Here is a 17,914-nt window from a genome sequence, read left to right on the forward strand (position 1 = left end):
TGTTTAAATTCCCTTTGGCTTCAACATAAATAAAACAGGTCTGAATCAGAATCACATACATTCAAACCAGGGCACTACTCTGGCACTGCCACACACTCCTTATTGCCCCCCCCCCACTCTCTAACCTACCATTCAAACCTACTAACCTCTGTCACTTTTCTCTCTCTCTGAATATGTGTCTCCTGCCCTATATTGTATATGCCCCTCTGTCCTCCCGCCATATGTTTTTACCCACACTTCCTCCCTGTCTCCGTCTGTCAGTCTCACCTGTTGCTGGCTCTGTTCCTCCAGATTGAGTTTGACCTCCAGGGACTGCCGTGCTTCCAGGAAGGCCTTGCGGTGTTTCCGGTCTGCCATGTAGTAGGACATGACGCCCACAGTGATGGCACACACATAGATCACTACGTTGGCCAGCAGCTGGAGAACGCAACAGAGTCATTAGACACACACACACTTACACACAACACAGGCACTATAAAATAAAAAAAACACACAAACAGGCACGCACAGTAATCTTTTAACTGTTAGTCTACACCTGTTGTTTACGAAGCATGTGACAAATGCAAATTTGATTTGACATACGGACGCATGCACACACACTCTGAACCCTGTAGGGGGGACCCTTGTGTAGACTTATCATGACCTAGGCTAGTGGTATCTTACGGACTTTCTGCAGCCATGAATGTGGCAGACAGGCAAAAAGAAACCAGCACTCTAAACTATTACCAAACTCGTATAGATTGCAGTGAGGTGGCTGCTGATGAGTTACATTTCAAACAAAGTGTGGATACTGCACTGTTTTGTCATTGAATAACAGTTGATTCGCCGAGACTGAAGCTCCGATAGGGTGGTTGGCCTTTTATTGGGCTGCCTGCCTCTCATTGGATTACTGTGAGACTATGACAAAGACATGAGCATACTGAGAACCAAAAAATGGTGGACCTTTTGAGAACAGTGTTGATGTCAAACAAGAGAACAACCTCTAAAATATCAAATACAGACAAATGACGAAACCAGAGGCTTTTTTTGTGCCATTGATACTTCTACCTCAGACTTATTTTAATTGTTAGGAGACACTCAAACCTCAGTCTATTCTCAGCCTCTGCTCTGTCACCGAAACATTTGATACATTCAGCCTGTTTGTAGACTCACCAGTAATGCCTATTCATTGTAGATGCTGTAAGACAATTACAGGGCAAAACGTGACATAAATAGTACATAGAGTGGAGGCTAATCTTCTGCATGATGAAATTATTTCAACACACCATTTGATGTGATCAGGAAAGCTAGCATGACTTACCTGCAGTCAGGTTTCTTATTAAATCTACCGTATATACCCTAGTAATTGCTCATCATTCCTTGTGTTGCAAGTATGGCATGTTGCACTGTTCCTAGTCATTTTCTTTTATGAGCTACTTCACAAGATCTGTTCACCTTTTCTACCTGCCACCCTACTATCTACCTTACTCACACCCCCCCCCCTCACACCTGCCTGTCTCCAACTCCACCTGCAACTTCATCCAACTCGTGTCCACCCACCCCAGGTGTTTCCTGAACCACTCTCACCCGTCTCACTCTCCACCTGCAACTTCCTTCCCCTCCTGCAAGTGTCCTCAGCCCCCACTCTTACCCAGCTCCCACTCTACCTGCAACTTCAATCCCCCTCACCCCTCACCCACTCCCGCTGCAACTCATCCCCCACCCGAGGTGTGTCCTCAGCCCCATCCCCACTCTCACCTGTCTCCCGAGGGCAGCCCCCTGGATATCCTCCTGCTGCTGCTGTGCAATGGTGACCCCCAGCACCAGGGTGTGGACCCCGCACGACACGGATGTGATCAGCACAATGGGCGTGAGCCGCAAGGGCAGTGTCAGGAAGAAGGAGAAGCTAAAGAAGGCCTGCCAGCCCACTGTGTCACTGGCCTGGTGGAAGCGGGCATAGTTCAGGCCCAGGTAGCAGAAGATCTGGGCCGCTATGAGCACCCACAGGGCGTAGGGCACCACACGTCGTGAGATGCGGTCGGGTAGCAGGCCGTAGCAGCACAACACATAGAGTAGGATGTCGGATGCCAGGCCTACTGATGCCACCACCACAGAGGCCAGCTTTTCATCTGTGTAGACCACAGCGCACATGACAATGATGTAGCTGTCAAACAGGGCAGCAAACACAACCAGAACCAGCAGGGTTTCGTGTCGCTGCCGGCGGAAATAGGTCTGATAGAGGTTCTCCAGAGACTCGGGTGCAAAAGTGAGACGCATGAAGCGTGGGAGGCAGAGGCAGCACCCTTGGCTGCGAACCGTTACCTCGTGCGTGCGCCCCACGGCATGGCCCGGGTCCGATGGTAGGGTCACAGAGCAGTCCGCCGAATACTCTGCTGAGTACTCCGGCTCAGAGAAGGCCCTGTTGCGAGGCATCGTGAATAATGACTACGTTTGGTATTCTTCCTGTGACCTAGTCGTAAAAAAGTGGAAATCTGTTTGTAGTTCTGCAGGTGTAAAATTCCTCAAGGTACTGTTGTAAGGTTCAAACGTAGGCCTACATCGTGCTCTCTCATCGGGTTCCCTTTTATTCTCCTGTGTGTAAACTCAACCTTTTGCCCTGAGGTGTCACGAATGTCCTTTAAATCCCACGTAGTGTCTTGATTGTCAGGATCTGCACTTTGGAATAGCTTTGCTCACATATTTGTTAGTTACACGCCTCTGACAGTGTCAGTTGATTCACCAATCCAATGTTCTCCAAATGTAGGCCTAAGGCAAAAGGAGATTTAAAGGGTCTCCTGGACCATGTTAATTTTCCTCATGTGAGCCCATGGAAAATTCACTAAGAATAAATTGGGGGCGATAATATAGCTTTGTTTCTTTTCGAATACAACACTTTGTTTACATTGCCACCCTTCACCTGAGATAACGCTTGACTAGCAATCCACGTTGGGAAAAACTGGGATTTTTAGGAAAATGACTGGAAATATGGACAGCTTGTGCAAGTTGTGCAAAAGAGGCCTAGATTCGTTTCTTCTTTGCAGTTGACAGACTGATACCGAGAGCAATGTCTTTCGTTTCCTTCCAATATTTAGCTTGAGAAAACTGCGCCTCTGTCCTCAGTTGATAATAACCCCGGAGCACTATGCGGGACTTCTGATTTTACAGTGCACACAGGAAATCGACTACATGTTGCGCTCTATGAAAAAGAGAAAAACGATAGAACTTGTAAAATGGATGTCCAAAACGGCACGATCAAGACTATCCATTTAAAATACTTAACACAGTCTTTGTTGCCGTATTATTAAGCAACCCGGTTTTCCAGCCTACAGTATAAGGACATAATATTTACATATTTCTTGCCCTCATTACACATATTTATGCGTTTGTTGCCTGTGATTTCAGGGTTAAATCGTGTGGCTACATTTCTATTTTGAAAAGGTGCTAGAGGACTGCTATTGTCGTACCCACTTAAATGATCGAATGACTGAAAATAATAAGCGTCATTATTTACCCATTCTGTATCCATTTAACATGTGGTGATGGCCAAAGATGAACGTGATCTTTCAATGTAGGTTTTCATTCTCCAGTGACTCGACGTTTGGCATCTCCTGTCTATCTATCCCTTTTAAAATGCCGCATGTGAACAGAGATTTTGTACCAGATGCTGTAAAAACCATCCGCATATTGTTGCATCCGTTTACAGAGCCATGAAAAAGCCACTTTCGATCTCCTATAGGTGGTGCTCGCTCTTTTGAGGATTAGATGTCACTTGTAATCAAAACAGTGCATTTGGGGTGTTTGTTATAAGAATAACATGAACATGTCCCTCTCGACGAGTAATAGACTACAATGGACTCGCCTTCTGCAGAAAACACGGAACAGCTCTGCTTTTTCGCCCTCGATCTTCACTTTCTACCCCTGATAAGCCCGTCCCAGTCTTTAGATCCCCCCCCCCCCCCCTTGCCTCCGATGTACAAAGTCAGAAATAGGGACAGACTATTCCAAATAGGATAACTAAATGTAAATAGCATATGGTTATTTATTATGACTGGATGAACTAATATGGCACTTGATTTCATTTTATTGATTAATTGCCATTAAAGTTCGCATAATGTTTTCCCGCCTCCTGGCCATACCACCACAATGTCTGAGTGCACTAATTGACTCTGACCATTATCACATCAAATGATCTACTTCTATAGATAAATAAATGTAAAATGGATCCAACAAACACCGTAAAAGAAATATGCATGTCACTTGAACCAGTCTTTGGGAGGGAACAATTGATAGCGTACTTATCGACAGCTGTTCCCGCATCGGCTTGAACAATCCAAACAAGAGCAGCAGTCCATTACACAACATCAGTTTATTTTGCTCACGCCCACCCTATTTCAAATCAAAGGTCACTTACATAGTTTAGAAAATCATATAGCGGGTGCGGCGAAATGATTGTTACTAGCGCCTAACAATGCAATGCAGTAAAATGCCAAACAGTGTGTGTGTGTGTGTGTGTGTGTGTGTGTGTGTGTGTGTGTGTGTGGAGCAGGAACTGAGTCTAGTCTAGGTGCTCCAGGGCTGTTCATGCACCATATGGCGTCGTTGTTCATTATTCTTTTTTGACTATGAGATGTGTTCAGGTTGTTGTGTCTGGTAATTTGTTTGTGTCCCAGAAACGCTACTGGCTGTGCCGAACCTGCCCGAGACCGGCTTCTTTCGTTGACACTGCCATTAGACCTGTATTGATTATTCCACTGAAACCCTGTATTGAACGTGTGATCAATACCCAGACCATTGACCTTTTTTTACTGGAAACAAACTCATCAACAACATCTCCCTGCCTCTCAGGCCCAAATTGAACAATCATACTTCCCCCTGTATTCATCCCTCTATAGCTTGGGGTGTGTGATACCCCATATCACAAGGTCCTCTCCCTTGTCACCATGCCACCCCCCCCATAAACACACCCGTGATCTTACTTTTGCCTCATTTTTTAAGAGCATGATGTATCAATTTGGATTTTGTCAAGGAAGCAGAGGTTAGAGACCACAAGAACACATGTGGACATATTTTTGAAGTTGTGCTAATCATGGAGAATTAACCTACCGCTACCGATATGTGCCTAGAGTGATGCAGCCATAGGCGGAAATCCCAGGGGGGACGGGGGGGACACGACCCCCCCATCCTGGGAAAAATATGATTTGTCCCCCCCAATCTATCACTGTAAACATAACTATGTAATTTCAATAATATTAATAATACGCAATGAAAGCAGTTGTGCTGATTATAGACACTTAATAGCGCCTTTTTAAGTTTCAAAAGATTGCGACCACCCCGCCCTTTGCCTCACAATGGTTTGATCCACTGCCAGTTCTTTAGCTGGCAAGGTAATAGAGGGTTCGTATCTACTGTCCGAAAGGCACATGTACGTAACTGACGTGAGGTTAATCCAGTCAATCGCGCCATAGCAATGTTTAAATTTTTATGTTGGCAGGGTTCACACACTAGCTGAATTTGCAGAGCTAGCGCGCAAACTAAAGCAAACATTAACTAGCAGCTAGCTAGTACCTATTCCATTAATTGTGGCGTCGTCAAAGATGGGATCTTTGCTATCGTCAGTTTATTCCAAGATCAGCATGCAGCTGTAGTGCTTCAAAGTCCCTGTGATAAGGTTAGCGATAAACTGAACAGACTACACTCTCTTATACCATTGTCTTAAATATATTTATGGTCTCGTTGCAAAAGCTAAATTGTCGCTAGTGTTGATAATGGATGGGAGAAGGGTGAGCCGGTCAAGGATCGATTCAGACAAGGTGGTAAATTGTATGACAAGCGACAGTTTAATTTAAGAGTAAAGATATCTGGTACAAGCGTATACGGACCTCGTTCATCAGCTCATAAGGAACCAGCAGAAAAGAGCCCAGATAACAAGAGTGCATAGACATTTTATACAGCACAGAAGTAGGTTAGTCTGGAAGTTTCGGGTCCTCTGGTTGGTCCTGATGAGTTGGGCGAGGTCCCTTCAGGCTAGTATCATTCTGTCCATTGGCTCTGAGTAGAGTTCTTTGTCTTCAGAAATGTTCAGCTAAAACAGGAGATTAGGTGTGTGCGTAGATGTTCCTGTCATATCTGTGTGTCTCTGTAAAATGTTCAGCCTAAAGAGGAGATTTTGTGTGTGCGTAGATGTTCCTGTTTTATCAGTGTTTATGAAAGGTTTGTGCCAGCCCTCTGTCCTTGGGTGTGTGTGTGTCTCAGTATCTCGTGAAATGCAGAACCAAGCACCCTTTTCTTATCAGTGTTTATGAAAGGTCTGTGCCAGCCATCTGTCTCTGGGTGTGTGTGGGTCTCAGTATCTGCTTATGAGTTTGTGGAAACCCTGTTTTGAAAGAAGTTCGTTATAACACGTAATAGCAATATGCTTGTGTTATTTTAAATGGTATTTATTACACTATGGAACTTTTTTAAATTTATTTTATTTCACCTTTTTTTTTTTTAAGATTATAGCAAACACCACAGAAACGGAATTGGTGCTCGCTAGCTTTACAAATTCAGCTATGTTTGGAAGCCAGCCAATATGAAACAAACTATATTAAAATTAGAAAAGGTTGTAGCATATGTGTGTAAATGTGTGTGTGTGCAGCTAGACCGGCCAGCCAGCCAGGTAGAAAAATGGCAAGAAAAGGTAAAAAGACGGACATCAGAGTATTTTTCAGTACACCAAAACGCAAAGTAAGACCTCTAGTAGCCTAATATCTCAAAGACGAGTTGAATAAATGTTCATAAGAAAGAAGTGAAATGCTAAGAATGTTTCACAATGATGTCATTAGGCAGAGCAGGCAACAGATGGCACACAGACAGCAGAGCTGGGGACAGATAGGCAGGGACAGACTGGCAAGACGGGAGTCTCAGGTAAGTTTGTTGAGTCTTTGTTTGGCAACATTATGAAAGGTTCTCAATTTTTTTTACTTGTAAAATAGGGACATAATTGGAAAATGCCATGGATACCCCCGCTCTCAACTTAAACTGATGACTAAACTAAGATTTGTTTATGGCAATGGTATTGCTGTTGTGATTAATTGTGTAGTTTTGGGTACCGGTAGTTAGGAGTACGGCAAACACCTTATTTCTTTTCTAGGAGACAGACTGAGTCAGTGAGGGTGGTGAAAGGGAAAGAGCCAGGGAGAGAGACTTCAGAGAACAATGTCACAGCCACGGCGGACCAGGTGTCCACCTTGTTGCCAGCAGCACCAGTATAGGGACAGTGGCACAGCATTGTCCAGTTACCTCAGTGATGGCAAACAAACCATATCAGCCACACCCACAATTTTTGACCCGCAAACTCTTGCCAACAGAGTGTTGACGTTTCAAGAGGCCCCAAAGCACAGAATGAAATTCTGAACATCATGGCCAATACAATCATTCGAGGCATTGCAGCTGAGATTAGATCTCTTCCGATTTGTACAATTTTCATTAATTGTTGATGGTACTCAAGATGTCTCTGGTGCTGAACAGGAGAGTGTCTTTTTGCATTATGTTGACCATGACCTTGTCCCTCACGAGGAGTTTATTGGGCTATACAGGGTGTCGGAGACAACAGGCGAGGGCATTGCGAAAGTGGCAACTGAAGTGTGGTTGAGGCTCAATTTGCCCATGTCTGGCTTACGTGGGCAGAGTTACGATGGTGCCTCAAACATGGCAGGAAAATACACAGGTGCACAGGCAATTGTGAGAAGGCAGCAGCCATTAGCCCTCTATGTCCATTGTGGAGCAACTGTGTAAATCTGATTACAAAGGCTGGCTGCTCAGCCTCCCCACTGATCCGGGATTCCCTTTCTTGGTCCATCAGTTAGGTGTCCTCTATGGCCAGTCAGGAAAGTTTAAGAGCATGTTTGAATCAATTGCCACGTCCAAAGAAACACATCTGCCCACCCGGAAACCCCTATGTCCAACAAGGTGGACTGTGCGGAATACTGCTATTAGAGCTGTGCTAGGGCAGTATGAGCGGGTACTAAGCAGCCTAGAGGAGAGTAGTTTTTAGTACATGACAGTACACTTACAAATTATTTATTTCATGTTATTTATTTAAAATTGCATACTTTGTGCGACATACTTGTGCATAGCTGCTGTTTGAAGAGTTGAGACACTGACTGAAGGATATTTTGTTTGATTTATTTGGTTTTTCATTGAAGTAGTTATTTTGCTTTTAGAACTGTACTTATTTTAAGCTTTTTGTTCTTGTAAAGATATTGTAGCAGACTCAGGCCAGTGGCACATTTAATGACTATATAAATGTATCAGAAAAAGTCAAATTAAAAGGTCAATTCAATACGGAGATAATTTGGATGGTTCTCAATGGAGATTATTTTAGATGAGATCACACCATGTTCATTGTATTTATGAAAACTACACCCATACAGTGTACAGTACCATTGCTACCTACTGGCCTTTCTTGATATTGCTAGTTGTAAGTACGAATACCTGCATACATACTGGACTGGTAAGGAGCACTGCTATAACTATTATTAGTAGTAGTATTATAATGATTTAAACATTTGAACAAGTTGGTTAAACCCTTCAGTTAACTACTGTACCTATCAATTATTCAGTTGTAGGAATTATGGTTCCTCAATATACATTTAACATATTACAACGTAGGCTATGTGTTACAGCACTACTTTTGGTGTCCCCCTCAGGAATTGCTCTTGAGAAAATGTAATGTAATTGTCCCCTCCAAGGTTGATATCAGATTTTCGCCCCTGGATGCAGCCCATTCAAATAGATGAGGCTTGTAGGTAACACTCTGTAAAAGTGATTCATTAATTGCTGGATTCCAAGACTGATGTTGCCGTGGAGAGACAGATTTCCCCAGAGAACAGCCAACAATAATTATTAAACAGTGCTCTTTACCACCAGCAAAGGCTGCGGTAGGACAGATGACGATGGTGTGCAAAATTAGACACAGATTATGGGAGGCAATGGATTAGGGTACATCCTTTAACAGTTGACAGATGATTATGTAATGTCATGATTTTATTCAGAGGCATAACAATTGATTGCTTTGCTAAAGCGGATTATACAAGTCCGGTTTTCAGAATGATCTCTTCCCAGTAGAAATGGGCAAGGGAATGGAGTGACAAATTAATCCTGTTTATTGTGTCTAACCATGTCTCTCCTCATGTGAGGGTTTTCTCTAGATTCATAAATGAACATTGTCCTATAACAATATCACAATCATGCTCTCAGTATCACTATTGTTTTAGAGAGACAATTTTTTTCATCATCCCTCTCATGTGATTAATCCAATACACTGTAACTATTTGAATGACCCTGTTGGGCAGAATCAGAATAGAACATCAGATGTGCATATTGTTTTCCATGGCATTGGCCACAGAGGACAAAGAAGAAACAGATTATTTGCACGAGGAAAGTGTTATAATCAATACATTGTTTGGCCAATATAGGCCTGTGCAAATCTTTTCTGCTGTCCATGATCTACAGAAGGTTTTAGATCTATGTAGAATAGAATACATCTATGTAAAACATTTGTTTGCAAATATTTGTCTCTTGTTTTGCAATGCTATTAAAATGTTTATTGTGTTTAGAAGAAAAAAAACAATACAGTTCAATCAATACAGTGTCACAGAACAATGTAATATGTTTCACCGGATATATAAATCTGAAGCCTCCGGTTGGCATTTCCGCTCACCACCAAATATGGTTATGAGAGGAAGCCCAGTGGCTGGCAGTGGGAGAAAATGGATTTGGGATTTTGATCTTAATACAGTTTTCTGTTCCCCAAACTAGAATCTGTTATGAACAGAGTGGACCAAGTTTTGTAGACTTTACCCTTTGCCAAAGTAAAATATACATGTATAAAAATGCTTTGTTTAGTAGCGCAAGAACAAATTGAGTTATTGCACACTTCACGGAGTAGACGTTACCTAAAGGAAATATGCAAATACCTGCTAGAACGCACCAATAGGATTTCGCTAGCTCGTGTTTGGCTCTGCCCACCTTGATTGTTCTGCCCACTATGATTACTTTTCGCCCAATGGAAACGACAGGGTGTGGTCTATCTAGGGATAGTTCAAATGTTTTTTTTGACAGTGTACGTACAGGGGCGTCTTTAATGACGTGGACGCTCAGATTGCACGCTGCTGACGTGTATGTAGGGAAGTAGCAAGCTGGCTACCTAGCTAGCTAGCAACTTTAGCGTTATTTTCATTAGATATGTGCAGCCAGTGACAGCTCATAATGGGAATAATAGCCAACTAATTGAAAGAATTGGCATCAGAAGAGAAATCGGAGCAGATTACACAGGTAGAGTTTGCTACACATTGGTTTGCAAGACCTCAAACACATTAGCATACACTACCCAGTGCACCATTCATGCTCAATTAGCTAACGTTAATGATTGGCTGGCATGCTAAAAGCTTAGATGGCGAGTTAGCTAGCTAGTTAAACTGTCTTGTACAGATGTATTGTGCAGTGACGATTGCAAAGATTTCAAGTTATGTAGTTAGCTAGCTAACAAGACTTTCGCGATGGGATGTTTATCGAGCTAACATTAAAATAACAAAACATGTTCTAGTTAGTTAGCAAACGATGTAGCAAGCGCCTTAGGCTTGACAGGTAGAAGATACCATCCCTACAGTTACTCTTGTTTTACACCTGAGGTCGTAACACAATCATGGTTACATTAACACACATTGGAGTCGGCGCGAGATATCGGTCGGAAAACCTACTTAATTGCAGGAATGGGATATGCCACTGTACTCCAAATGTTACCTTTATCCACACTGCTCCATCGAGAAGATTGAAATACTGCCAGTTTTCATCATCAGCTAGCATGATGCCAAAAAGGGCAGTTTCCCAGGAAAACTAGCAGTATTTCAATCTTCTCAATGGTGCAGTGTGGCATATCCCATCCCTGCATTGAGATACGTTTTCTGACCCAAATCTCACGCCGGCTCCATAGGGTCTTAATGTAACCATGATTGTGTACTCAGCTCTGTGTAAACACCTGTAATGGTAGGGTCAGGATCTTCTAAAACATGAAAAATATGTGTACTGTCTTAATACACAATTTTACACCACCATTTTCGGGCAATTTAGGATGTTGCAAACCGTGTTCAGCCAAGGGTGTGCAGCATGGGTGGGTATAATTTGTGGAACGTTCCAACAGGAATCTGTTCCAAAAACTTCGTAAAGTACAAGGATGCCAACAAACAACGCATACAAAGTAGCATGATCAATTCACCTAGTTAACTAAATGCCGAATAGGCATCAACTCACCACGTAGTTTATTCTTAATGTTTGTCCATAGGCTACCAGAGTGAGGACAGACATTTTTCGGAATAAACGTGGTAAGTGAAAAACGTAATTCAATTGCCCACTCCCTACCTGGTATCTTAATCTGCCGCGTTACAATTCTGTATGTATTGCTTGTTGGCAAGCTTGTTACTTACGACGTTTTTGGAACAGATTCCTGTTGGAACGTTCCACAAGTTATGCCCACCCTGCAGCATCCTGGTAGGGTCTAAATTGTCTGAAAATTGTATTTAACTTTGGCTTTCCACAGACTGTTTTGTGCAACCAAATACAATTGAAAGCAACACTAGTGCATATAAATACACAAACATTGCTAAAAGCAAGGATCTAGCTACTATTGTGTAATTATAGTTTTTCGTCTTGTAATTTGAGTACTCATGTGTCTGTTTCTACAGACAAGGAATTTGCCCTGAAGTGGATTGATTCCTTCAAGAGCCATGGGCAAACGGAGGATGCCAGACCTGTATAGGGCCCCCTTCCCCCTCTACACAATCAAAGTGGACCCCAAAACAGGATGGGTGATCACTGCAGGAGGTGGAGGCGGTTCCAAGACAGGCATAAAGAATGCAGTGGTAAACTACTGAATGTTTAGGTGATCATGTAATGGTTTTGCTCTATGGGCACAATCTCTCAATTTCTAGTCTCTTCTCTGTCTTCACACCCTTTTACATTGCATGTATTCTGTAAGTGTGAAAATGCAGAAACATTGTAGGCATTGTGATTCAGCATTTATTTTGATCTAATTAAATCTGAGTAATGTTGTACAGTATTTGCTAAGTGAAGGGACTGTCTTTTCAGCACTTCCTGGATTTGGAGTTGGTAGGAGACCAGCACTGTGCCACCCTGGTGCACTCTCATGACACAGACACGCGTGCCACCATGAATCTGGCAATAGGCGGGGATGTGATCGCCGCAGGGCAGGACGGCAGATGCAGCCTCATGCGCTTCAGACAACGCCAGCCCAGGGGCAAGGCTGCAGCCAAAGACGGTAAGGAAGGGACACCCCCAAAAACCTGCCATTCACTTTTATAAACCTCTTCATACACAAAGTTCAAATGATCTTTACAGATACATTTACTGTCACATCATTCCTATCTTACATTTAATCTCTTACATCTGTGTTTTTCAATCCTGGTCCTGGTGACCCAAAGGGCTGCACATGATTATTTTTGCCCTAGCACTAACACACCTGATTCATCTAATCAACTCATCATCAAGCCTTTGATTATTTAAATCACGTATGTTTGTGGTAGGGGGAAAAAACTAAAATGTGCACCCCTTTGGGTCCCCAGGAGAATGATTGGGCAACACTGCCTTACATTAACACATCACTATGCGCCTTATTTTCCAGCAGGGGGCGGCAGTGAGCAGGGCGCAGCTAGGAGACGAGCTGGGAAAGGGGGTAAGGGTAGTGAGGGAGCTGCTGCTAGGGGCAATGTGTCTGAGATGAATGATAACACCACCCAGATCTCTGTTGACACGTTTGGGGAGGTGCAGTCGGACCTCAACCCCCAGGACCCCCTCCAGAAGTGTGTGAGGTTCAGTCCCGATCTCCGCCTCCTACTGACTGGCGGGACAGACGGACACATCAGAGTGTGGGAGGTGAGTTTAAGTTATGCCAAAATAGCCGCCATGTTGCGACTTCTCCCCAATTGTTACTGTGCAGGTGTTGAGCTTGACTGTAATGCCTCTGCTCTCTCACCAGTACCCCTCCTTAAAAGAGAAGTTGGACTTCAAAGCTCATGAGGGGGAAATTGAAGACTTGGACATCAGTCCGAATAACAAGGTACTAAACAGCTAATAAGTATATGACCTCGATGTCTGTCTGTGTTGGAATCACAGTAATGAAGAGGTTATAAACTTAATATGCAAGCTAAACTGGTTAGTGTTTTCTGACCTGTGTGTGTGTTATTTTGTGTTTCTGTGTAGCACCTTGTGACGGTGGGCCGGGACTTTGCCTGCAGTATATGGAGTGGCAACCAGCTGGCCATGAGCCTCTGTTGGCATGAGAAGATGCCTCAGATAGCAGCAAAGTCATACCGCTATATGTCTTGCAGGCAAGCACATACCCCTTTCTCCTACGAATTTTCATATACCCTGTTACATCACCGACATTTGGCTCTGATCCAATGGCCACACTAGCATACCACATATGTTTTTTCGCTCTCCTGTTTAGGTTTGGAAAAGTCGAGGACCAGAAAGACGCCCTGAGGCTCTACACCGTCCAGATCCCCCACAAACGAGACAGAAAACCTCCACAATGCTACCTCTCTAAATGGGACGGCCAGAATTTCCTACCCATGCTGACGAACCCCTGCGGCACTGAGGTCATCTCCACCCTGGCTGTCAGGTGAGGGAGGATGGAGATGATACCTAGGATTCAATGAATCTTTCCTTGCCCACCTTCTGAATTGGAGAAGGTCCCTCCCCCCAGACCTTCTTTTCCAATGCATTTTGAGAAGGCAAATCAGAAAGGATGCGAGGAATTGAGCAAAGATGAATTGAGAAAGAGCCTTATTTGTTAATCTCTGATAAGGTTGCGTAACTGCTCATTGCAGGTATTTCTCTGTGACGTTACTGTGTCATAAATGTAGGGCTGATATGGCCAAAATATCATATCACAATATTTCTCACATTTATGATATGTTTTTGAATAGTAAAAGTTCTACATTTGCTTTATGAGTTGTGCAGGATCCTAGGGTGGCTACACATACATTCAAAGGGGCTTTCTCTATTCTGTACAATCAAACTTCAACCAGAAGTTGATCTAATTTGACAATTTCCACACTGCCACGTAGGTTTGATTTGATTTGGATCTCTTAGGTGCGCACAATATGCACAGAAAATCAAGGCCTTATTATTAACTAAGTATTGCGATTTAGATCAAAACACTTGGGTGTTGGAACTGTTGGAATCATGGAAATAGAATGATTATTCTACACTCACTGGAGAGTTTTAGGTACGTCACCCCATTCACAAAAATGGATTGCTCCTACAGACAGTGAGTTATGTGGCTTGCTATATAAAGCAGGCAGACCGGCATTGAGGCATTGTTACTGTTCGATTTAACGTTAGAATGGGCAAAGCGAGTGACATTTAGTGTGGTATGATCGTCGGTGCCAGGCATGCCGGATCCAGTATCTCAAACATCAGCCCTCATGGGCTTTTCACGCACAACATTGTCTAGGGTTTACCGAGAATGGTGCGACAAACAAAAACATCCAGTCAGCAACAGTCCTGTGAAACAGCTCGTTGATGAGAAAGGTTGAAGGAAAATGGCAAGAATCTTGCACTCTGACGAACAAATAACAGTGCACTACAACAGTGGTGTGCAAAATGGCATCTCGGAACGCACAACTCATCAATCCTTCTCATGGATGCGCTATTGCACCAGACGACCACACCGGGTTCCACTCCTATCAGCTAAAAACAAGAAGTAGCGGCTCCAGTGGCCACGCAATCACCAACACTGGACAATTGAGGAGTGGGACAACATTGCCTGGTCTGATGAATGATGTTGCGTCATGCTGATGGTGTCAATGGTACAGGGTGGTGGTGTACTGGTGTGGGGAATTTATTCCTGGCACACATTAGGTCCCTTGACACCAATTGATCAACAATAATTTCCAACACCTTTTGTAAAATCCATGCCTCAAAGATTTCAGGCTATTCTGGAGGCAAAGGGGGTGGAACCCAGTACTAGTTGGGTGTACCTAAAACTGTCCGGTGAGCGTTAGAATGTAATAGTGGGCACTTTGAATACACTGTTTGACATGTCAATGAATGAAACGGCCAAGCAGGCGTTCATAGAACTTGGAATTTCAATACTAATTGGAGGCGTTATTGTGACAGGGTAGGAACCAAAGTGTTGGTCAGTGTTTCCCATAGGAGTGGAACCCTATAAACTTTGGCTACATTAGAAGTTTCTCTTACTTCATGTAGCTAGCTAATATATTCATGCTTTGCCTATTCCTCTCTGATTTAGAAAATACTGTTGCATAAACAACATGCTGATTTAGGCCTACACCAGCACTGGTGTCAGGCTGTATTAGCTAGCTACATTTGCTCAAACTCAGTACATTTATTAGCTAACTAGCGATTTGCATTAGCAGCTAACATGATTATTTTAGCCACAACTTTCTAAGAAAAGACAAACTAGCTGTTTGCAGACAGTAAGATACAAACGAATAGTGTAATTATAGAACAATTATATTAAGCAGCAAAGTGGAAAGCAGCATCGCTGTCATCAACATATTGTTGCATCTGCTGCATTGACCATGCAGTGAACTGTCGGCAAATGATCTCGTGGTCTAACAGCAACTGCGTTCCTTCAGTGACGGGGCAGAGCTTGGGGAGAGAGACGACTCAAGTTGCGGAGTAAACTATTTTAAAAAACGGAGTGGCGTATCACATTTTAACAAACCAAACACTGAAATACCGTTACAGAAGGTAAAGTAAAAACTCAAACTGGTCTGTGCATCAATACCGGTGTATATAGTAAAATACGGTATACTGCCTATCCCTGAATAAATGTAATTGTTGTAGATATTTCTTCTTCCCTGTTAAACAGGAGTCAGTGGCTCTTTTTTATTCTTGCTGTGTTCCACAGTGACTCTGGAACCTTTCTCGGCCTTGGGACAGTGACGGGATCAGTAGCAATCTATGCCGCCTTTTCACTACAGGTAGACAAACACACACACAAATAATTAGCTGCCTTAGCTTATCCCTGTGTAACTCCCTATTTATCTTGTCTCATTGTCTCTGTAGAAGTTGTACTATGTGCAGGAGTCCCACGGCATTGTGGTGACCGATCTGGCTTTCCTGCCTGACACTCCCAAAGGCCAGAGCCTCAAAGGGAACAACGAGGCAGCCATGTTGAGTGTGGCTGTGGACAGCCGCTGTCAGATGCACACTGTACGAAACCGAAGTAAGTGGTTTGAATTGGTACCATTGATTTAGCATTGTGAGCAGTATTGTCTTTTCCTTCACCCTCCTTTGTACTCTCTCCCTGTATCTTCACCATCCCAGGATCCTTCCCTATCTGGTTGGTGCTGTTCTTCTGTGGCCTCATGGTGGTGGGAGCCGTCCTGCTCCTGCAGCACCTCTTCCCAGGATTCATGTAGACATTGACGAGGATGTTAATTGGAGGGAGAATGAAGGAATCCCAGACCGCCCTACAATCATCTTCAACAACCACAACCTCTAAGGAACTCCCCTGACGCAACTCAACCCTGGAACACGCATCCATCTCCTACCTATAGCCATCTTACCACACTTACCAAACCGTGGAACATTTTAACCACACTTGCCCAACCCTGGACTACATCTACTAGAGCCATTTACCCACTCTTAACTCAACCCTTCCAGCCCAACAACATTCCCTATATCAATTACTATATACCGTAACCAATATTTGTGTCCCCCATCCGTCCCTGTCATCCCCTAGCCCTGATTCAGGACAGCCCAGTGAACCATCTGTGCTCCTTCCACCCCCAATTCTGCGAGACTCAAGAATTTCCATTTTTTTCTTGATCTGTATCAATCAGTCATAATCTTCTTTTTGATTTTATACCATGGTGGGGAGTTAAGGGCTCAGCTTCAGCTCTATATCATCACGAATGTGCAAGGGCCTTTTTATCGTAGATATTTAAGAAAATTAAAAATGTAAATCATTGCTCTGTCAGTCTCCATCTGTCCTGTGCATACATAAACACACACTTGTAATTTTATCAAGTTGGTTGGATAACATTTCTGCATATGGATTTTCTGTACCAGTTTCCATTGAGGCCTGTTTTTCCTGCTTTGTCCACTAGTGGGCATCATAGACCAAATGTCTATCTAATATTGTTCATCCCAGACTGGAAAGCACGCCAGGCAACAGGGCATCATGACCTTCAGGAAAAACTAAATCAAATGTGTTTGTGGACTCCCCTTTAGCTCCATTTCCAATGTTGAAAGACCTGGCAAGTTGAGTTCTTCTCTGAAGGCTCCTGTGTAGTATCTCTAATCGTCTCCTTTCAGGCCTATTCCGGCATTAAACCAGATTGACAGGTGGAAGGGTGGTCTTTTTTCTGCTCCACACAGCTCAGTAGATGTGTTTATGTACAACCATTCAGTCTGGGCCCAGGGCTTGCTCTGATTCGTCAGAGCTGGACCGACTGATTCATATTAATGTGGTGGTCCTGAGTGCTCTAGCCAATCTCACGTCTCATTTAACACTACTTAGCTAAGGCAGTAGAAAGCGATAATGTTCCTAAATAAAAGATGAGGCAGGCTATGATCCAGTGTATGTGATGGTTTTCTGTACCTTGCAGAGTCTACATACTTGATATCAGCATAGTAGGGTCTTTTGTAGCATGGCATTCAAGATTCTGCATGTCCTAGACCAAAGCACCATGGAGAGTGCTTGGTTTGTTTCAAATGGCCGACTAACCCTATCATCAAGCTGTATAGTTCATCTGTGTTTGTTTCAACCAATTAAACACTTTATTGGAATCTCTTTTGTCGAGGCTTAATGGCCTTCAACTAAAGTGCTTTAATGATTTTCTCTTCCACTTTCTTCACACTCTTTAAAATAATGCCACCAGCCCGTCTGGGTACCTGAATA

The 17,914-nt window shown here is 43.4% G+C and overlaps 2 protein-coding genes across 5 annotated transcripts; one reads left to right on the plus strand and one right to left on the minus strand.

The window, feature by feature from the left end:
- Positions 1-27: 27 nt before the first annotated feature.
- On the minus strand, positions 28-3,882 carry LOC111964704 (adenylate cyclase type 3-like). Its single transcript, XM_070444069.1, has 3 exons — positions 3,491-3,882; positions 1,738-3,175; positions 28-417 (listed from the first exon to the last, which is right to left on the minus strand). Exons 2-3 carry the CDS (start codon positions 2,410-2,412, stop codon positions 142-144), a joined length of 951 nt encoding a protein of 316 aa, XP_070300170.1. The 5' UTR covers positions 2,413-3,175; positions 3,491-3,882; the 3' UTR covers positions 28-141.
- A 6,210-nt stretch (positions 3,883-10,092) lies between these two features.
- LOC111965307 (guanine nucleotide-exchange factor SEC12) lies at positions 10,093-16,981 on the plus strand. 4 transcript variants are annotated; one of them, XM_023989393.3, is made up of 10 exons: positions 10,093-10,296; positions 11,703-11,879; positions 12,106-12,295; positions 12,659-12,909; positions 13,013-13,093; positions 13,237-13,364; positions 13,484-13,657; positions 15,917-15,989; positions 16,075-16,234; positions 16,336-16,981. In XM_023989393.3, exons 2-10 carry the CDS (start codon positions 11,745-11,747, stop codon positions 16,428-16,430), a joined length of 1,287 nt encoding a protein of 428 aa, XP_023845161.1. In that variant the 5' UTR covers positions 10,093-10,296; positions 11,703-11,744; the 3' UTR covers positions 16,431-16,981. The 4 variants fall into 4 exon arrangements, with proteins under 4 accessions (XP_023845161.1, XP_023845162.1, XP_070300171.1 ...); XM_023989394.3 differs by having other exon boundaries at positions 12,662-12,909; XM_070444070.1 differs by lacking the exon at positions 10,093-10,296 and adding an exon at positions 11,323-11,342.
- Positions 16,982-17,914: the final 933 nt, after the last annotated feature.

This window comes from Salvelinus sp. IW2-2015, linkage group LG6.1, assembly GCF_002910315.2.
Source record: "Salvelinus sp. IW2-2015 linkage group LG6.1, ASM291031v2, whole genome shotgun sequence".
NCBI classification, from domain to species: domain Eukaryota; kingdom Metazoa; phylum Chordata; class Actinopteri; order Salmoniformes; family Salmonidae; genus Salvelinus; species Salvelinus sp. IW2-2015.

Excerpts from the sequence above, each read along its gene's own strand:
- LOC111964704 (XM_070444069.1), bottom strand. The coding sequence starts at position 2,412 with ATGCCTCGCAACAGGGCCTTCTCTGAGCCGGAGTACTCAGCAGAGTAT. Across the intron at positions 418-1,737 it reads GGGCTGCCCTCGGGAGACAG|CTGCTGGCCAACGTAGTGAT; the intron begins GTGAGAGTGGGG and ends TGCGTTCTCCAG.
- LOC111965307 (XM_023989393.3), top strand. The coding sequence starts at position 11,745 with ATGGGCAAACGGAGGATGCCAGACCTGTATAGGGCCCCCTTCCCCCTC. Across the intron at positions 13,365-13,483 it reads TACCGCTATATGTCTTGCAG|GTTTGGAAAAGTCGAGGACC; the intron begins GCAAGCACATAC and ends TCTCCTGTTTAG. Across the intron at positions 15,990-16,074 it reads ATGCCGCCTTTTCACTACAG|AAGTTGTACTATGTGCAGGA; the intron begins GTAGACAAACAC and ends TTGTCTCTGTAG.